Consider the following 19,110-nt stretch of genomic DNA (forward strand, 5'->3'; position numbering starts at 1 on the left):
GCTGCTTTAAAGCATTTGAATCTTTTTTACTATCCATTTTATTCTTTTATGTTTTTAGGAGGAGCAGTTGGAAGCTATATTATCGGCTGCTGTCCAAACGAGTTCTTTAGGTCTTCTTACTGGCTGCATCAAACAGTGGACGGCTGAAGGTAAATGCTCAGCTGCTGCTTATCTTTATTCTTTGTCCTTGAAGAGAATTTGCACTCATGGTATTTTTTTAATTTTTTTTAATAGAACAGCCAAACTCTGCTGCTAACTTGCGCTTTGTTCTTGAATGGACGTGGAATAAAGTGATTTACACAAGAGATGAATTTAACCGAATGTGTAAGTACAAGAGCAGCAGTTCTCAAACTTTAGCAGCCTGAGGGACCCCATTTTGACAGGCAAATTCTTGGGGACTGCCCCTCCCCTTCTGCAAGGCTCTTTCCCCCATTCATGCCATTCCCTCCTCCCTCTGCCACTCACTTTTCTCCACCTTCCCTTTTATTGGGTTGGGGCAGGGGACTGGGATGCAGGAGGAGCTGAAGGCTTCAGCTGGTGGGGTGCTGATTCTGGGGTGCGGGCCAGTGATGTGATTGGAGGGTACACGTGGGCTAAAGCAGAGGATTGGGGTGTGTAGGGGTACAAGCTTCTGGAGGGAGTTTGGATAGGGAAAGGGACTCTGTGGGGGTTGAGGTGGGGGTGCTGGGGGCGTAGGCTGGGGATGAGGCTGTTGGGGAGCAGGAAGTAGTATGGGGTACTGGCATCCTTTGCCGTGGCTCCCAAGAGGCAGCCTCCTGGTTCCTACATTCCCTATGGACGTGGGTGGCCAGTGAGGGGCCACACACATATACTGGCTTTGTGTCCCCATCCTCTGCTCTCATTGGTTATGGTTTTCAGTTAAGAGAGCTACAGAGCTGGAACTCAGGCATGGGCAATTCGTGGAGTCTCCCTGGCTGCCCGTGTGGTCTGGGGTGTTGGTCACTTCTGGCAGCTGAGTGGAACCAGAACAGATAAACTTTGCTTAGCCCCAGCTGCCAGCCCCAGGAGTCATTGGGGGCGGTGAGTGAGTTATCAGCAGGGGCTACAGACATCTTGGAGTTCCCTTGCAGACTCCAGTTTCAGAATTTCTGTGTTAGAGCGTAGTCCTTTTACAGGAGTACAGCTCTTTCCTAATTTGAATACATGCAGTAATGCAGATATCTTAGTGCTTCGCACAATAGTGTGTTTACTCGGGAATGTTTAACTCTTTTGAAGCTGTATACAGACAAAACATGTAATGTTTGTTCTTTATAAGGTGTCCCACTGTTCGATGGCTCGTGTAACTTCATTGATCCACAGGCGATACAGTCTCTTCAGCACTGTCAGTTACTTCTTAGCAACCTTAGCATGGTCTTGAGCTGCTTTCTCACAGAAGCACCAGAGCTCACTGAGAGAGGTTTGTTATAGTAATATCCCATTGTAACTTGTATGTTTTATTAGGAAATGTATCTTCTGACCTAGTGGAATGTTTTCCACTTTTTCAGTTAACCATTTTTTCTAATTTGCTCCGGTTTACAAAGGAGGGTCAAGTTGCTTGTTTGGCATTTGGAGAAGGATTGAGCCACTACATGGGGAACATTGCAGTTGTGACCCTCTGGGAGGGGGCTGAATGTGTGCATGTGTGTGGAATAGGGTAGTCAGCTCAAGAAGCTGTGTTAAGGGGCTGCTGGTTAGATGCTGCAGCCTCTGAAGTGAGGTGTGTTAGTATAGGTTGAACCTCTCTAGTCCGGCGCACACACATCCGGCAACATCCATAATTGGGCGTGGTTTTAGTTAGCTGGACGACCACGTATCGTAGGTGTGACCATGTTTCCAGTGATCACACACAGTTTATTTACAGCTGCCAGTCCTGGCTCTCAGTACTCTGTGGTGTGTGTTAACTGTAATTTATACCTAAATGTCTTTCACTTAGCAGTGGTAGCGTTGGTAATGCTGTCAGACAATACTGATCTCCCGTGATCTGGAAACTTCTTTCATTTGGCACCGGTCAGGTCCTGAGGATGCCAGATGTAGAGAGGTTCAACCTGCAATACCCAAGAATAGTCTTGCCACTTCATGAGGTCTTGAGCAGAGTGAGAGCTATCTCAAAAATAAGTGTGTGTGTGTGTCGTTTGGGGGGGGAGGGGGGAGGAACTGTGCTTAAAGTATCTCTGGAATAGCTAGTTCAGGTGCCCCCCATAAGGAATACACAAGACAAATTGTAAAGGAATACATTTCAGAGAGGTAGCCTTGTTAATCTGTTTCAGCAAAAACAATAAGTAGTCTTGGTGTCACCTTGAAGCGTGACATATTTATTTGTGAGCTATCTCATTACAATAGGTAGTTTTCCCCTTATAGATATTTTCATCTTCTTATCACTGTTGGAAGTGGGCCTCTTGCACTCTGATTGAATTAACCTCATTAATGCTGTTGTAACACTCCCATCTCTTTGTGTGTATATATAGCCCTGCCATCTGATTCTTGCACTTCATGCAGATGGCGGTGTCATGAAAGCTAATGTTAGTCTTTAAGGTGCTCCTTGTTTTTGTAAAGAACATTTTCCAAGAGTTGATCAGAAATAAGAAATGTAGAAGTTTCCTGAATGCTTTCAGTACAGTGATAAACTTGCTCTTTTTAAATGTCATCTTACTTAATGTTTTGGTAACTGACAGAGTTGAACGGTGACATAATTTTATAAACTCTCTCTAGGTTTCACAGATTTGACAAATAAACAAGTTGTAACTGGGCTCATTTCTCAATATGCACAAGTGGTCATTTGGTTCTGCCGGTCCAATCTTCTTCCTGAGGGTTTAGGTAAGTTTTGAGCAACAACACACTTCAGATGTGACAAGCCTTTACCACTGTGTGCAATAATTGCTTACAGAAGAATTCGTAAAACTCTGTTTTGGTGAGTGACTTAGCAACACAGGCTTGTCAACCAGTATTATTGGTACGGCTGTAATATATACTTAAGTTTAGTTAATATAGACTGACTTTTTATGTAATTCTTGTTTTAATCCACTTCCAACTCTGACTCTTCCACACATTTTGATAAATACTTATTTTTGGAGTAAATTTCTTTTTCGGTAATAAAGCTCTAACTAGGTTTAGAACTTTGATATATTCAGTTTCCTAGCTAACTGTCCTTATTTAGCTACTACACTCATCCTTCATTTAATGCATACTTTACTGATGAGTAGTCGCTAAAACGAGGAACATATATACCTACCTTTATTCACTACATGAGTGAACTTCCCTCACTTATATGAGCAGGGTCCCTGGCTGAGGGGTGTGGAGACCAGCAGCCCCAAGGCTGGCTCAGCTCCAGCCGTGGGGTCCCTGGCTGGGGGGAGGGGAGAGCCACAGCCCCGTGGCTGGAGCCTTCTCCCTCCCTTCCCTCAGACATGCAGCTGTCGGACAGCCCTTCTGCTGGGGGAAGAGAGGGTGAAGGCTCTTAGCCTGGTTCCCTCCCCTGCATTGGTGGGAACGTGAAACTGACCAGCCATGTGCTGATCCCTTTCCTATCCCCACAAGCCATGTGGAGACTGGCATCAGTCTGCCTCAGGTTCCCAGCTCCTGCTACTCCTGGGAGCCAGGAAACTGACCAGCCCTGATGGTTCCTAGCTCCCCTCCCCTTGCAGGAAAATTGAAGTAACAACCCTTGGTTAACTGGAGGGTTTACTGTATTAGAGCCCCCGCCCACCCCACAGACCGCACCCTCAGCCAGGTTTTAACTGCCTCCCATGGTCCCAAACTACCTCCAGCCTTAAACCTGCTCAGCAGCCCCAAACCATTCCCAGCTTTACACCCCCCCCCCAGTAGCCCCTAACTTTACCCAGTCTTAGACACCCCCTTCCACCCTCATCCCTAAACAGCCCTGGCCTTAGACACTCCTCCTCGCGCAGCTTCTTCGCTGCGGCTGCTATGCTGGGTTGCTCTCCCACCCCTCCTGCTCCCAGCAATTAATTCAAGTGTTAAGTTTGCGGCACCTAGGCATAAGGTAATTGTTATCTTTAGTGATAGAGAGAGCTGCCATCTCCAGCAGCTGTTGCTATTGATAGATATCTGTGTGAGGCAGCAGTGTTAAGAAACTGCAAATGGCTTCTTTAACAGCCACACGCAGCTGGGAACTGCCCAGCTGGCGACCTTTAACAAATCTAATGGGGCCCATGTTTGGGTCCCAGCCCATAGGTTGGAAATCCCTGCTCTACATACATACACTGCATCCTATTTCTGCTGCCAAAACTGTTCAAATACATCAGAAAAGTACATAAACCTAACTGGTTTATGTCAAGTTACAAGCACTTGGAACAAATTGGAGACTTACATGTATTTTAATGGGAATTTAGTGTCACTCTTGTGAGTTTTTGCCTGCGAGCAGAAATTTGGGAGCCAATTGTGCTCGTGTAGCGAGGGATGAGTGTGTCCTTCTTCGAGTGATTGCTCATGTACATTCCGTTAGGTGTGTGCCTGTGCCATGTGCACAAGTGTCAAAAGGTTTTGCCCCAGCCGTAACCATAAGGCTGCCTGTAGAGGCCCCTGAAGTGGCATCTGCATGGCATTGTATGTGGGGCTCAGCCAGCGCTCCACCCCCTCAGTTCCTTCTTGCCACCACTGATGGTTATTAAAACACTTTTTCTCTTCTGCCAGTTTTTGTTTATAGTTATTGTCAAGAGTGAGAGGTTCTCCTCCCTCTCATCTTTTTTTCATTTTTTGTTTGATTTCGGCGTTCTACGCCGGGGCATGCATCAGGAGTTTGAGCTGTGTCACTTGTGGCAGAGCTGTGCCCAGAGGGGACCAGCATGCAGCACCTCTCAAGTACTGAGGTGGACATTTAAGGAAACGTGACTGATAAATGTATTGGTAGGCGTTTGAAGCCCAGGACTAAGCAAGAGCGAGATCAGTGCTTGAAATGTCTACTTACAGAGTTGGCACTTCAACCCCTGCTTGCAGACCCAGCATCACTTTCTGCAGTGCACAGTGTGCCAGCATCAGTGCAGAGCGTGTGAGATTTAATGCAGGACACGTCAGCACCTCCTAAAGAAAGACCTAAGGAGCACTGGCACAGATCTCCATATCAAAAGACACCGTTCTCCCTCTTGGATGCTGCAAAAGAAGGCCTGGCTAAGCAGGAGCCAGTCTCCGGTCAAGAAGGCCAGCAGCCACCATTCCTGGGCACATCCCTTGGCAGAACACCTTCAGGACAGTGCAGTACCCCAGCACTGTTGACTCTGACCCCGTGGGTGGGGCCATTGAGTCTGGTGGTGTTGGACTCCTCAGGGCGGGAGGTCCTGGAAATGGACTGGGACCTCCCTTCTACACCCAATACTTTAAAGCAGCAAAGGACCTCATCCAGATGACAGAGCAGTGCAGCACCAACTCTGACACAGTCCGCAGCTCTGGCATCGAGGATGGGACATTTGATGCTGCCATCAGCACTGTCTATGGCGCAGCCTGTACTTCTGGCACCAGTGTTCCTGGTACCGGCTCTGATGTGTCACTGTGGCAAACCAACCCTGCTGCAGAATTGCTCTCCACCTCCTTGGCACTGTTCCCTGGTATGTCAGACATCACGTCTCCTTGGTCTGGCCCTGAATACATATCAGAGTCGGAGGCAGTGTCCTTCACATACTGCAGGGGCTGGTACTGCCAGGAGTTCATGGCACCCCTGGAAGAGGACAAGACAGTGGCCTGCTCCGCCCTCCAGGCAGCGTTGGACTCACCCACTTGGTCACTGGTCTTTGGACATTGCTGTGAGGCAGAATGCCTGGCTGCAGGTATCTGGCCTCCCCCGGAAGCCCAGACAGCCATTCAGGACCTTCCTTTTGACTGTGTGGGCCTGTATTTCTGAGAAGATGGACACCAGACTGCACAGTCTTAAGAACTTTCATTTGGGATATGTATACCAGTGTCTCAACACAAGCCATTTGGGCCTCTACTGCCCTCATGTTTCTTCCAGGGCTTCCCTCAGCAGGACCACTCCTTCAGCCAGGGTGGGAATAACAGCTGCAGGTAGCCTTCCCACTCCTCAGGTCAGCACCAGGACCTCTCTAAGCCACCCCCGGGCCCTAAACCCAACTGTTGAGAGTGCTCCTGAGGGTGGAGCACTAGTCCAGCTCCCAGATTTCTCCTCCTGCCCCCTCCAAATTTGGCAAGCTATTAATTTCTACTGTTCTTGAGCCCTTATTAAGTTCGACTTTTGGGTCCTCAGCATGGTAGAGGTGGGATATCCTCATCCAGTTCTCTACCCTCCCCCCACACCTTCCGTTTCCCTCTTCAGGAAGCTTTCCCCTGAGCAGCTCCTCAGTCAGGAGGTTTAGTGCCTCCTCAAGTTGGAGGCAATAGAGGAGGTTCATCAAGAATTCAGGAGCAGCAGGGTTTATTCACAGTATTTCATTATACCTGAGGGTGGGCTCAGGCTAATCGTGGATCTTTGAATTTGTTCATAAGAAAGTTCAAGTTCTGTATGGTTTCCCTGGACACTATTGTCCTCTCCCTAGATGTGGAGGATTGGTACTCTGCCAGTGACATGCAGGGTACTTTACTTCCAGATTTCCATTTCTGCACACAGGAGATTTCTCAGATTTGTGGTCAGTGGTCGCCACTATCAGTTTAGTCTTACTATTTGCCTGTATAGCGCCACAAGTGTTTACAAAGTGCACGGGTGTGGCGTCAGCCTTTCTGTGCAGACATCATGTATGGGTCTTCCTGTACCTCAACGACTGGCTCATCAAGGGCCAGTCCCAAGAATGAATCTGCCAACATGCAGAATTGGCACAGGCAACCTTTGCTGCACCGGTTCTCATTCTAAAGGTTCTCGGGTTTCAGATGGTCCCAGTTCATTGGAGGTTTTCTAGACTCTACCTGTGTGACAGCCTTCCTGCCCAAATGTTGCTTCCAGACACAGATCTTATTCACGCCCTACACTGGTTTCCTTCCACTATAGCCAGGAATTATATGATGCTCTTGTGGGATTGTGGGGGCCTGCATGTTGCTGATACAGCATGTCAGGCTTCATCTCTTACCTCTTCAGATCCGATTCACCATGTTGCACTGACCCAACAGGGACTTGTTGGACAGTCTGGTTGCCTTTCCCATGTAGGTTCTCTGCTCCCTGGACTGGAGACTGCAGCCCCAAGAGCTGCATGAGGAGGTCCCCCTCAACAGTGCCCAGCCCACCCTAGCTCTGGTCATGGGCACATTGGAGGCAGGGTGGTGAGTGCATCTGGGCAAACTCAGTGGTTGTGGTCTCTGGTGGAACTCGACCTGTACTTCTGCATCAGGGAACTCGGGGCCGTTCACCTTGCTTGCCAGGCATTCCTTCACTGTTCTACAGGGACATTGCATTGCCATGCTGATGGGCAACAGAACTGCAACGCACTATATAAACAAACAGGGTAGTGCTTGCCCCTCTCCCCTCCTGTCTTCAAGCCCACCACCTGTGGTACTTCTGCATCAAGCACCATATGAACGTTCAATCCTCCCACCTGCCGTGGGCCCAGAACACCTTGGCCAATCACCTCAGATGCTCTGTCAACACCCAAGAGTGGTCTCTCAGGGCAAGTGTCTTCCTCTTCATCTTCCGGTGGTGGGGTCATCCCCACAGCAGTCTGTTTGGCACGAGGAGAAGCAGGAAGTGCCACAGGTGGTTCTCCTTCTGGAACCACAGCCCTGGCACTTTCAGAGAGTCATTTTGCATTCCATGGGCAGACTGCCTGCTGTGCGCATTCTCTCTTCCCACTAGTGCACAAAGTTCTCCTCAAAAATTTATCAGGACTGGGTGGACATGATCCTCATGTTGACATAACTCCTGCAACATTAGTTCATGATGCTGCTGAGCCTCTTGGTGGATGCACCCATAGCCCTACTGCTGTATCCCAGCCTTCTCCCCCAGAACCAGGGTCAGCTGCAGCACCCCAGCTTCTAGTCTTTACACCTCATGGTGTGGAGACTCCAGGGCTAAACCCTCAGGTGTTTCAGTGCTTGAAGCCAGTTAGGGAGGTCCTGTTGGATAGCAGGAAATCCTCCACTAGGGCCACATATTTAGTTAAGTGAAAGCTCTTCTCACTCTCACCTGTTCACAAGGATGCTCAGCCTCAGGAGGTAGCTATGTCCTTGATGCTCAATTTATCATTTGTACTGGAAGCACTAGCGGTGGTGCTGTCATTCCTCAAGGCCCATTTGGCTGCCATTTTAGTTTTCCACCTGGTGGTGGGGAATGGAACATAAGTCACTTTTTGCTGACACTGTAGGGTGTTTCCTCAAGGGATAGGAAGGTTATAGCTCCAGGTTAAATAACCTGTTGCTCTTGCAGCTCAGGGTAGTTCCCTTTGAGCCTGTGGCTACCTCTCCCTTTTCCTATCTCTCTTAGAAGCTTGCCTTCCGAGTAGGCATAACCTTAGCTATGTGGGTTTCAGAGCTCCAGGCTGTCACCTCTGAGCTCCCTCCCCGCCCCTTCCCCAAGAACAAAGTGCAACTCTGTCACTGCCCCTGGCTTTTCTGCCTAAAGTGATTTCCCACTTCCATATTAACCAGTGTATTTTTCTGCTCATGTGTTTCTCAAAGTCACATGCCACTTGAGGAAGCAGGCTCTACGTTCCCTGGATGTCAGGCGCTCCCTGGCCTTTTACATGGAATATACCAGGTCACCATAGTTTTCCATTGTCTGCCCATCTTGTCTCAGCATCATTGTTTCTGGATCATGTCCTGCATCAGGACCTGTTATGACCTGGGCAGAGTCCCAGCTCTGCCTTGACAGCTCACTCCAAGAGGTTGCAGGGTTCCTGAGCGGCATTCCTCATGCAAGTCCCCATTCAGGATACTTGCAGGACAGTGATGTTGTTCTTTGATGCATTCGTGATGTATTACATAATCACCCATAGGCCTGGGATGCTGCAGTCTTTGGGAGAGCAGTTCTCCAGGCGGTTGCATGTTAATCTCTGACCCCTTCTCCAGGGAAACGACTTGCATATCAACTGTTGGTATGCACATGAGCAATCACTTAAAGAAGAAAAACTCCTTCTTACTTTTTGTAACTATGCTTTTCAGATGTGTTGCTCCTGTCCATTTCAAATCCCACCAACCTCCCCTCTGTCTGAAAGCCATGTAGAAGTAACCAAATGGGTAGAGAGCAGGCTGAGCCCTATGTTACGCCAGGGATCAGCAACCTCCAGCACATGTACCAAGAGCGGTGTGCGAGCCAATTTCAATCAGCATGTGCAGTGGGAGTTGGGCCCTTCTCCCCCATGTCCAAAAGTCCCGGGGCTGCTTTCCTCTCCCTGCGTGGCAGCTGCATGCCTCGGATCCTCCAAACCTCTCCCTTGGGCTCAGCAGCCAGCTGCTCCGGCTGCCACACGTGGCAGTATTTACTGTAACCTCGAGCTGAGCTAAACAGCCCGGCCCCTCTCCCTGTGTCAAATGAAAAGTGGGAGCAGGCTGCCAGGCTCCTGCTCCAGAATGCACAGCCAGGTAGGATGGGAGGCCCATGCGGCTGCAGAAACTGAGTGCTGTAAGCAGCTCAAAACAGCGTAACTAGAGCACTGGGGAAGGGTTGTGGGGCTCAGCCTGGCTGGAGCAGCCTCTGGGGAAGGCCCATAGCCCAGACATCTGTTTTCCAAGGCTAGCATGGCAGGGCCCAATCCTGCCTTTCCCAGCTGCATGCCTGGGCCCCACCCCTGCGGTCAGTGAGGGAGTGGGGGGTACAGGAGGACTGGGACTGTCCTGGCAGTGCCCTGCTGCAGAGGCACATTGTGCAGTGCTTCAGGGCATCCTGGCAGAAGTTGCAGGGAGCTGCTGCCACCTGAGTTTGAGGAGGGCCTGGGAAGCACCTGCCGCAGACAGGGGAGCACTTACGGCAGTTCCACATGTGGGTGCTGCCACCTAGTCGGCCTTAATGCTGGGCAGGGGAGGGAAGTTTGCCTGTGGCTAGTGCTTAGGATTCTCTGCACCTGTGAGACGGCAAGTTCCCCAGGCTCGCTGCACAGCACTGGGCACTCTGCTGGCCTGGCACTCGTAGAGAGGCGAGCAGAGATGGAGTCTCTCGATTGACTGACTCCCATGCAGTGGGACCATTCACTTTATGGAAGGCAGCAGGCACCCCAGCCAACTGCTCCCCAGCTCTGCACACTCAGCCTGCCCTGTTTCCAGCTGCCTTTATACTCGGGGGCAGACACACCAACAGGAAGGTGACCTCCTCTCCTTGGTGACAAAAGTCCATCTACCCACAACCCTTAAGTATTAAGTGATTACTTACTGTGGAAATATTTGCTCCACCCTTCCTCCCAGTCTCACAACAGAGGCCCAATTCCGCAGAATACTTCTCTCACGTGCTCAACTTCCACCACCTGCTTATGTGCCCTTGACTTCCGGGATATTGACTGGAAGTTCAACACGTTTAAATGATTTGCTGAATTGGGTCCTGACCAATAATCCATCATTTATCATAGCTCTCTAGCAAAGAATGTGAGAGAATCAATGATCTGCTTCTACTGACAGGGAAACTGAGGCATGGAGAGGCCAAGCCTGAGGTTCTCAAAAGCACCTACAGGAGTTCTATGCCCAGCTCCCTTTAAATTTCAAAGTACATTAGGTTCCTATACACCTTTTAAGGTGGGGGTCCTAGATCCCCAAGGCTTTTTTTTTTTTTTTTTTTTTGAACCTCTGCCCCCATCCCAGCACTCCCCAGTGGCAGGCCAGTAGGTGCAGGGAGTCCGTGGCAGGGACAGGATTCAGCTGTAGGTCAGATTTTAGGAGCTCTTTTCTCTTGATCTTGCTGCCTCCCCTGAATGTTCACCCACTTACAGCACTAAACACCAAGCAACCATTTTGGGGCTGTTCCAGAAGTGCAAGGCCTTGTAATGCTCAAGAGGTTTTGTGAAGGGTGTAGATTTGATTGTTAAAGCAGCAGGAAACCAGGGAGGTCTGCCTGTGGCTTAACAAAAGCCCACCAAATGCTACCAACCACCAGCTCAATGGTAAAGCTCTGCATCTTTATTTATTAACGAAGCTGTTATATGTAGGACTATTAGTGACTTAAAAAAGTATTACCAGCACTCAGACCATACATAGAGGTCAAAAGGTCAAATTTGGCACCCCACATCAGAAAGGTTGCTGACCCCTGTACTACACCAGGCAAAAGACTCCAGGGACCCACAGCTGACCATGTGGAGAGGGGTGACGGGGGCTACAACTTTTAGACAATCATGCATGGGGCAAATGTGCCCACCTATAGGAATGGACATGACAGGCACTGTTGCGAAAAGATAAGTAACTTTTTTGATGGGTAGGGTTTTGGTTTTTGTAATTTTTTTTTCCCAGTAAAAATTAATGTTAAATTTGAAATGTTGTTTTCTGTTGAATTTTAAGTTTAGATTGTTTTCTACATCTGCCTATAAACGCTCCTTTTAAAAATTGGAAAAAAGGCAGCCCCATCTGAGATTACCTAAAAGTGTGTTTCATTCTGCAGTGGACGGTAACAGAAATTTTTATTTCCTGTGATCTGACTTACCCAGTTTAATTTTCAGGTATGGGCCATTTACCAAACTGAGGAGTGAAGTGAACCTTGTCAGATTGCTCATTTTAGCCGTGTCTACATGTGCCAGCTACTTCGAAGTAGCCGCGCCAACTTCGAAATAGCGCCCGCCACGTCTACACGTGGCGAGCGCTATTTCGAAGTTAAAATCGACATAAGGCGGCAAGATGTCGAAGTAGCTATCCTCATGAGGAGATGGGAATAGCGCCCTACTTCGACGTTGAATGTCGAAGTAGGGCACGTGTAGCCGATCTGCATCTCGCAACATCAAAATAGCGGGGTCCGCCATGGCAGCCATCAGCTGTGGGGTTGAGAGACGCTCTCTCCAGCCCCTGCGGGGTTCTATGGTCACCGTGTGCAGCAGCCTTTAGCCCAGGGCTTCTGGCTGCTGCTGCTGCGGCTGGGGATCCATGCTGCGTGCACAGGGTCTGCAACCAGTTGTCGGCTCTGTGGATCTTGTGCTGTTCAGTGCAAGTGTGTCTGGGAGGGGCCCTTTAAGGGAGCGGCTTGCTGTTGAGTCCACCCTGTGACCCTGTCTGCAGCTGTTCCTGGCACCCTTATTTCGATGTGGGCTGCTTTGGTGTGTAGACACTCCCCTGCAGCGCCTACTTCGATGTAATACTGCCCAACATCGACGGCACCAGCCCTGGAGGACGTGTAGATGTTATTCTTCGAAATAGCTTATTTCGATGTCGCTACATTGAAATAAGCTATTTCGATGTAGCATTCACGTGTAGACGTAGCTTTTAAGTGTTAAAAATGAAACTGCAGTTTTGTTTGTTTCAAGTCTTTTAAAATTAAATCAGCGTTTATTAGATTTTTAACTGCTTTTTTCCTCTGTTGCATGTAGGTGATGATATGCAGCTGTCTAGACCTTTCTACAATTATCCATTAATACAAAGCTACTGTACTGGTCATCGACAGAAATTAGAGCGCTTGTCAAGGTAAGGTTTATTCACGAATTCTAGAAACACCCTTAACTGCAAAATCAGAAATTGACAGGCATTTATTTTAAATCAGCAGCTGTATTTGCCACTAATGCCTCCAGTTCTCAAAACCAAGGAGTGAGCACGTGTGCACGCCCATCCACAGGATTACATATAAAGGTCTTAACACAACGGAGGCTGCATGTGCTTCATTAATGTATCTATCAATGAAGATGGCTTTCTTGATAGTGATCTCCTCATCCAGAAGAACAGGAGAGATCAGCTGTGATGGCACATCCCCCTACATGATCTTGTTTTCAGACAAGGCTACATCCGTAATTCATCCCTAAAGTAATCTGATTAATGTGAAAAAGGGAATCGATTCACCTTCCAATCTTCTGCTCTAAGACCTCCTCACCAAGACAACAGAGAGACTGTAGTACATATCTTAAATGTTAGGAGAGCCCTTGTCTTCTACCTTGATAGAATAAAAGCCTTCAGGAAATTTCCTAGACTTCTCCTTGCTGTGGTGAAAAGATCTTTTGGGTGGTATCAGCCCAAAGACTTTTAAATGGGTTTAGAATTTTGTCAGACAACACTATCCAATTCATAACGTTATTCCTTCCTCCTCTTGACTTGATCCATACATGTCCATGAGGATGTCTCTCTCTCTCTCTCTTTTGGCCCCTTCAGGAATATCTGTCTCGGAGGTCTGCAGAGCATGACATAGACATCAGTCTGTACAGTCAGAAAACACTGTGCTATCAGTGGGGATTCCACCTCTGCTGTTTTTGTCAGAATTGCTATGTGTAACTGACCTGACTCCAAAAACCCAAAAAGAACACTGCTTGGGTGTCATGCACCATGAAGCACCCATATGGATACTACTCAAAGAAGTTACTCATGCAGTAACTATGTTTCTTCAAAATGTGTTCCTAGGAGTGCTCCACAGCCTTCTACTTCAGAGCTCACATTTATGACTCTGCATTAGAGAAGGAATTGAGGGTAGTTAGTCTCTCGTGCTGTTTGGCATCATGGCACAGCACAAATTGAGACAACACGTGTTTGGGCCCCTTGAATTCTGCTACTGAAGTGCTCCCGTCAGCACTGCAGGAATGCAGACACATCTGTAGTGGTGCATCCGGAGGGGCACACATCTTGAACCGTTGTTACTGCATGAGATGAGTAACTTGCTCCAGTGACTCTATTGCCCAACGCTCTTGCAAATACTAAGAATACAGCAACTAACCTAATGTGATCCTTCATTTTACGTTTTGTGATGTATTAAATTGCCATTGGACTTCTGTAGCAAAAGTTTCTGAGAACAAGGTCATCTTTAATCTTGATTTAATAAATTATTAATTTAGAATCGCAGTTAAAATACAACTTTGGCTTATTTTTAAACATGATCATCTGATATGCTTTCTTTTAATTCACTTCTGGAAACGTTCCAGAAGTTTTCATTCTTTTGTCGTTTTTTTTTCCCACCCCTGTGGCTTACCAGAGAAATGGTAAATGAGTTTTCATGACAGGTTGGAATTGTCACACTGTGGTTTTACATTGTAAAAATCCATGTTATCTTCAATTGCAGAGGGAAATGGAATGCTGATTGCTTGATGATTGATGGGCTGCTTTCCCAGGTAGGAGATCAAGTTGAGAAATTGTGGCGAAGAGATGAAGGAGGAACTGGGAAATATCCCCCTGCTAGCTTGCATGTAAGTAGGATTATTTTTTTAAAAAGGCAAAAATAACCAATTACATAAAATATTTGGTTAATATTTATTTTTTCATCACAGGCACTTCTTGATCTCTATTTGTTAGAAAATGTCGAAGAAACTTACAAACATGCCATCGTATCCTTTTGACAGTGTTGAGAGAGACTGAAGATTTAACCAAGCAATATAGTCTCAGTTAAAATAGTTTTTTAAAGTGGGGGAGACAAAAGTTCAAGAAATTAATGATAAACAGAGTAGTATAAACAGGAGAATTTTATTTATTTTGGGTAGGGTGAATGTAAATTTATTAAGTTGTAATGGAATGATCATTTTCCTTTCCTAAACTGTAGAATGTTTGCTTTAATGCCTTAATTAGAAATATGCAATTCTGTAACAAATAAGTGACATTATCCTTAGGATGTGATGCCTGCACCAAAATAGGAGAATTCTCTGTTCTGAAGCAGCAACAGTTACCTAATACCATTTGTAGCACTACACGTTCTTCCTGAAATCAGCAATCCTCCAGGACAGGAACAGTGTTTGCCTCTGTTGTATTGAAAACACAAGCATGTGGAATACTCCCCAGAGAATGGAGAATGTGAAGAAAATGCTACATTTTTAAGCTGCTAAAAAGTATAAAACATTTTTCTTTGCTCTACTTTGTTGTTTAAGCTGGGTAGGAGAGGACAGTTCAAATCTTAGATACAGTGACTCCACACTGAAGTTGTTTTAACATGTTAACTAAAATTTTTGCGGAGGTCAGAGGAAGAAGATAAAATCTAGCAAAACAAATGATGCACATGTTCTTTTTGTGTTATCTTATGTTCTGGTAGGAGGGCTTTCTCATTCATATTTAATTTTTATTCCCAACACAACCAAATAAATGGTTACAGTAGAACCTCAGAGTTACAAATACCTCTGAAATGAAGTTTGTAACTGTTCAAAATGTTGTGGTTCTTTCAAAAATTTACAGCTGAACAGTGACTTAATACAGCTTTGAAATTTTGCTATGCAGAAGAAAAATATTGCATTCCATTTATGTTCTTAGTAGTTTGTTTAACACAGTACTGTACTGTATTTGCCTTTTGATTGTTTAGTCTTTGCTGCTGTCTACTTTTGGCTGCAAATAAGGTACAGTAGAGTCTCAACATTTGTGAGGGCTCTGTGTTCAGAACCCTCACGAATGTTGATTTTTGTGACTGTGTGGGGTGGAGGGGTTTGGATCCCTGGGAAAGCAGCAGCAGCTGCTCTCACTCCCCACCTGGGGCCCTGGGGAAGCAAGGCCACTCGCGAATAATTGAATTTGTGGATGTGGCACTTACGTATGTCAAGACCCAGTTGTATGCGGCTGATTGGTCAGTTTGTAATTCCGAGGTTCTGTTTTGTTTTAAAGTCCAGGAATTTGGTCACTGTGTGGTTAAAACTTTTCACTACAGCCTTCTAGTAAAGAACTGCTATTTAGTGTGCTAGTTTAATGATCAAGCTGGTGGTTAAATAATGTGGAACATACTTGAACTTTTGTGTGACTGGCTTCTTTACCTTGACTAATTTTCAAGTAAGGGTGAGGCTGTCCAGAAATCTGTGGCAGTTTCTATTAATGGAAGTAAAGGAATATTTTCTTTCTTTGAAATAAGAGTTTTGTTCACTAGTTTTTACCACAAAGCAGGATCCTATTTTTTTTTAAACAACTGGGAGTTCAAGTCCCTGCTTTATCACAGTAATGCTGCCATTTCAGATATGTACAGTAGTGTTTTTAATTAAAATCTAAAAATACTACATAGGCTCCCAATATTTACAGTAACCCAAAAATAAAGTATATTAGTTCAGAATGCAGCTTTGAGATTAAAACCTGGCTTGCTGGGTTCAGGTGGGCTGAAAATTGCAAGACAACTATTTTGTGCTATATAATACTTATTTTTGTTGTTACTGTCCCTAAATTTATGTAAGAAACTTTCCTTCTTGCACAAAGTTATTAGCCTTAATCAGGTACTTACTATCAGACAATTTATTTGCTACTAGATATCATGCAGTCCTTTCCAAACAAAACAGAGACTTTGTTTGACTCTTTCCCAACTGTTTTTGCTGTCCCTTGGGGTCTGGTTAGACTGGTTCAAGGTTTTTGGCTTTTGGATCACAATGACTATGAGGTATGTTTACTTAAGTTGTGTATAAAGATTCAGTGTTGTTATCTCGAAAGGAACTTGGGGTATCTAATCTGTAGTCGAGAGAGAGAGGGCTATAACCTTTACTGTACGTATATTATGGCATAAATGTAATGAAAACAAATTTTCAATAAATTACACTCCTGAGTCTGATTGTAAATTAGATAAAATTGAATAGAATGCAGTGGTAATCAACTATTGAGCAAATTTCCAAAGGTGGGCTTATGTTGTTTTAAATATTTAAAATATAGCTGATGACTCTGCACCAAGGTGAGACACCAAGTTCTGTAAAAATGACTCTTAAACCCAACACGGATTTAAATTGTGTATGTTTTTAATACTTAGCTATAATATCAAAGTAAGGAATTAATCTACGTTAGTTTGCAAGTTTAGTAGAAAAATTTATATAGCAACAGCTGCGTAGTTGAGAGCAAAATTTTCAAATCTATCCTGAAAGAGTAGTATTAAAAAAAAGGCCTTCTCACTGCTGCCTTCATAGATTCTGTGACCGCATTGTCAAGAATAAAACAAAATGCAACCCAGGAAACAACAACTGAAAGCCAAACAGAAGTACTAAAATGACTAGTAAATAATGTATAAGTGCCATTTGTGGAATTATGATTTTGTTTGGTTTCTTTCATAGGTGCATAAAATTACTTTGTCACTATCAGTTTAAATGAGACAGGATTTTTCTTAACCTGGGAAATTATGAATTGCACATTTGAAACTTAAATCCTCTTACGTGGTAAACTGAATCTGTCTTTTGTCCTTTTACTCAGACTGAAGGAGTGAGTGCTAGGAGTTTTAATAACTTTAATTTTTAACTTCTGCAGAATTCATTGGCTCTTTTATTTCATCCATCTACAATCAAAGCAATGTCATGGCAACATATGAAAATTGTTCAAGCCCTGATGTGCCAAGGAGAGCACCGGCGAGCTCTCAGATACATACAGATGATGAAGCCGTCAATGTCAAGTAGTAGTGAAGTTGCACTTCATCTCACTGTTTTATTGTTTAATAGGTAATTAAATGGAAAACATCCCGTCTAATCTGCTAGATTCTGCAACCTCTTTTAAAGAAGAGAGAGAGAACAGAGAGTGCCTTTCATTGTGTATTTTGTTCAATCTTTCAGTGCTTTTAAATGAAATGGTGCATCTTTCTTCATTAAAATTATTCGTCCAAATGTTAATCCTTCTTTGCGTTTCAAAAATGAATTTCAGATGTATGGTGGAGGCTTGGAGTCTCCTTCGGCAGCACTCCACCAGGTTAAATGTGGAAGAGTTGTTAAAGCACATGTATGAGGTCTGTCAAGAGATGGGACTAATGGAAGATTTGCTGAAACTGCCATTCACTGATACTGAACAAGTAAGAATGAACAAGAGGAAAGTTTTAATCATTTGTTTGGAAAAGGAGTAGGACTCTAAAGAATTTTGTTTCTTTTAGGAATGTTTGGAGAAGTTTTTGCAAACTAATGCTGGTATCCAGAACCACGAGTTCCTTTTAGTTCACCATCTACAGCGTGCCAATTACATCCCTGCATTACAGTTGAATCAGACACTGAAAGTTAATCTCATGGTAAGTGTCAGATTCTGTTAAGGTGGGATAAGCATATTATGTATAATTTCTCCAACTGTAAAAAGACTTAGGTGCACACACTTTTAATAGGTATTATATTTTTAAAAATAGTTTTCTTATACCATTCTTTTAAATACTTAAAATAAATTGCACAACATGAAATTACAGCAAAATTTAACTTAACTGCTTTTCAGACACATTCAGGACATAGTGGCTGTGTCTACACGTGCCCCAAACTTCGAAATGGCCATGCAAATGGCCATTTCGAAGTTTACTAATGAAGCGCTGAAATGCATATTCAGCGCTTCATTAGCATGCGGGCGGCAGCGGCGCTTCGAAATTGACGAGCCTTGCAGCCGCGCATCTTGTCCAGACGGGGCTCCTTTTCGAAAGGACGCCACCTTCTTTGAAGTCCCCTTATTCCCATCATGGGAATAAGGGGACTTCAAAGAAGGTGGCGTCCTTTCGAAAAGGAGCCCCGTCTGGACAAGATGCGCGGCTGCAAGGCTCGTCAATTTCGAAGCGCCGCTGCCGCCCGCATGCTAATGAAGCGCTGAATATGCATTTCAGCGCTTCATTAGTAAACTTCGAAATGGCCATTTGCATGGCCATTTCGAAGTTTGGGGCACGTGTAGACACAGCCACTATGTCCTGAATGTGTCTGAAAAGCAGTTAAGTTAAATTTTGCTGTAATTCCATGATGGGAATAAGGGGACTTCAAAGAAGGTGGCGTCCTTTCGAAAAGGAGCCCCGTCTGGACAAGATGCGCGGCTGCAAGGCTCGTCAATTTCGAAGCGCCGCTGCCGCCCGCATGCTAATGAAGCGCTGAATATGCATTTCAGCGCTTCATTAGTAAACTTCGAAATGGCCATTTGCATGGCCATTTCGAAGTTTGGGGCACGTGTAGACACAGCCAGTGTTAGGTAAAATCAAAAGTTATAAAACTTCTCATTCTGTATTTGGAGTAGAATATTCTGTTAAATTGAATTCTAAAGGATAATTCTATTTTTATATATAAGCACAAATGAAGAATTTCAGTAGATCACAGCACTACCAAGGTGTCTAGACTTTACCTGGTTGTGCCACTGCGTTCTTCATGCTGTTATCTTGGAATTTTTACTGTGAGGAAGGCTATTTGATCGCTGCTTCTGCCAAACTTTATATATATTTTAACCCCATGGTGTCCAATCAGTTTTGGCTAC

The 19,110-nt window shown here is 45.3% G+C and overlaps 1 protein-coding gene across 2 annotated transcripts in view; it reads left to right on the forward strand.

The window, feature by feature from the left end:
• The window catches only part of AHCTF1 (AT-hook containing transcription factor 1), a 113,327-nt gene that overhangs the window by 55,925 nt on the left and 38,292 nt on the right, over positions 1 to 19,110 (forward strand). For both annotated transcript variants that reach the window (XM_074990039.1, XM_074990040.1), the window contains 11 exons: positions 59 to 149; positions 235 to 324; positions 1,277 to 1,417; positions 2,710 to 2,814; positions 12,381 to 12,474; positions 14,048 to 14,171; positions 14,253 to 14,309; positions 16,172 to 16,318; positions 17,167 to 17,354; positions 17,554 to 17,698; positions 17,777 to 17,908. In XM_074990039.1, coding sequence (XP_074846140.1) covers positions 59 to 149; positions 235 to 324; positions 1,277 to 1,417; positions 2,710 to 2,814; positions 12,381 to 12,474; positions 14,048 to 14,171; positions 14,253 to 14,309; positions 16,172 to 16,318; positions 17,167 to 17,354; positions 17,554 to 17,698; positions 17,777 to 17,908 — 1,314 coding nt within the window. The remainder of the gene's footprint in view (positions 1 to 58; positions 150 to 234; positions 325 to 1,276; positions 1,418 to 2,709; positions 2,815 to 12,380; positions 12,475 to 14,047; positions 14,172 to 14,252; positions 14,310 to 16,171; positions 16,319 to 17,166; positions 17,355 to 17,553; positions 17,699 to 17,776; positions 17,909 to 19,110) is intronic.

The sequence above is a fragment of the Carettochelys insculpta genome, chromosome 3 (genome assembly GCF_033958435.1).
Source record: "Carettochelys insculpta isolate YL-2023 chromosome 3, ASM3395843v1, whole genome shotgun sequence".
NCBI lineage: Eukaryota > Metazoa > Chordata > Testudines > Carettochelyidae > Carettochelys > Carettochelys insculpta.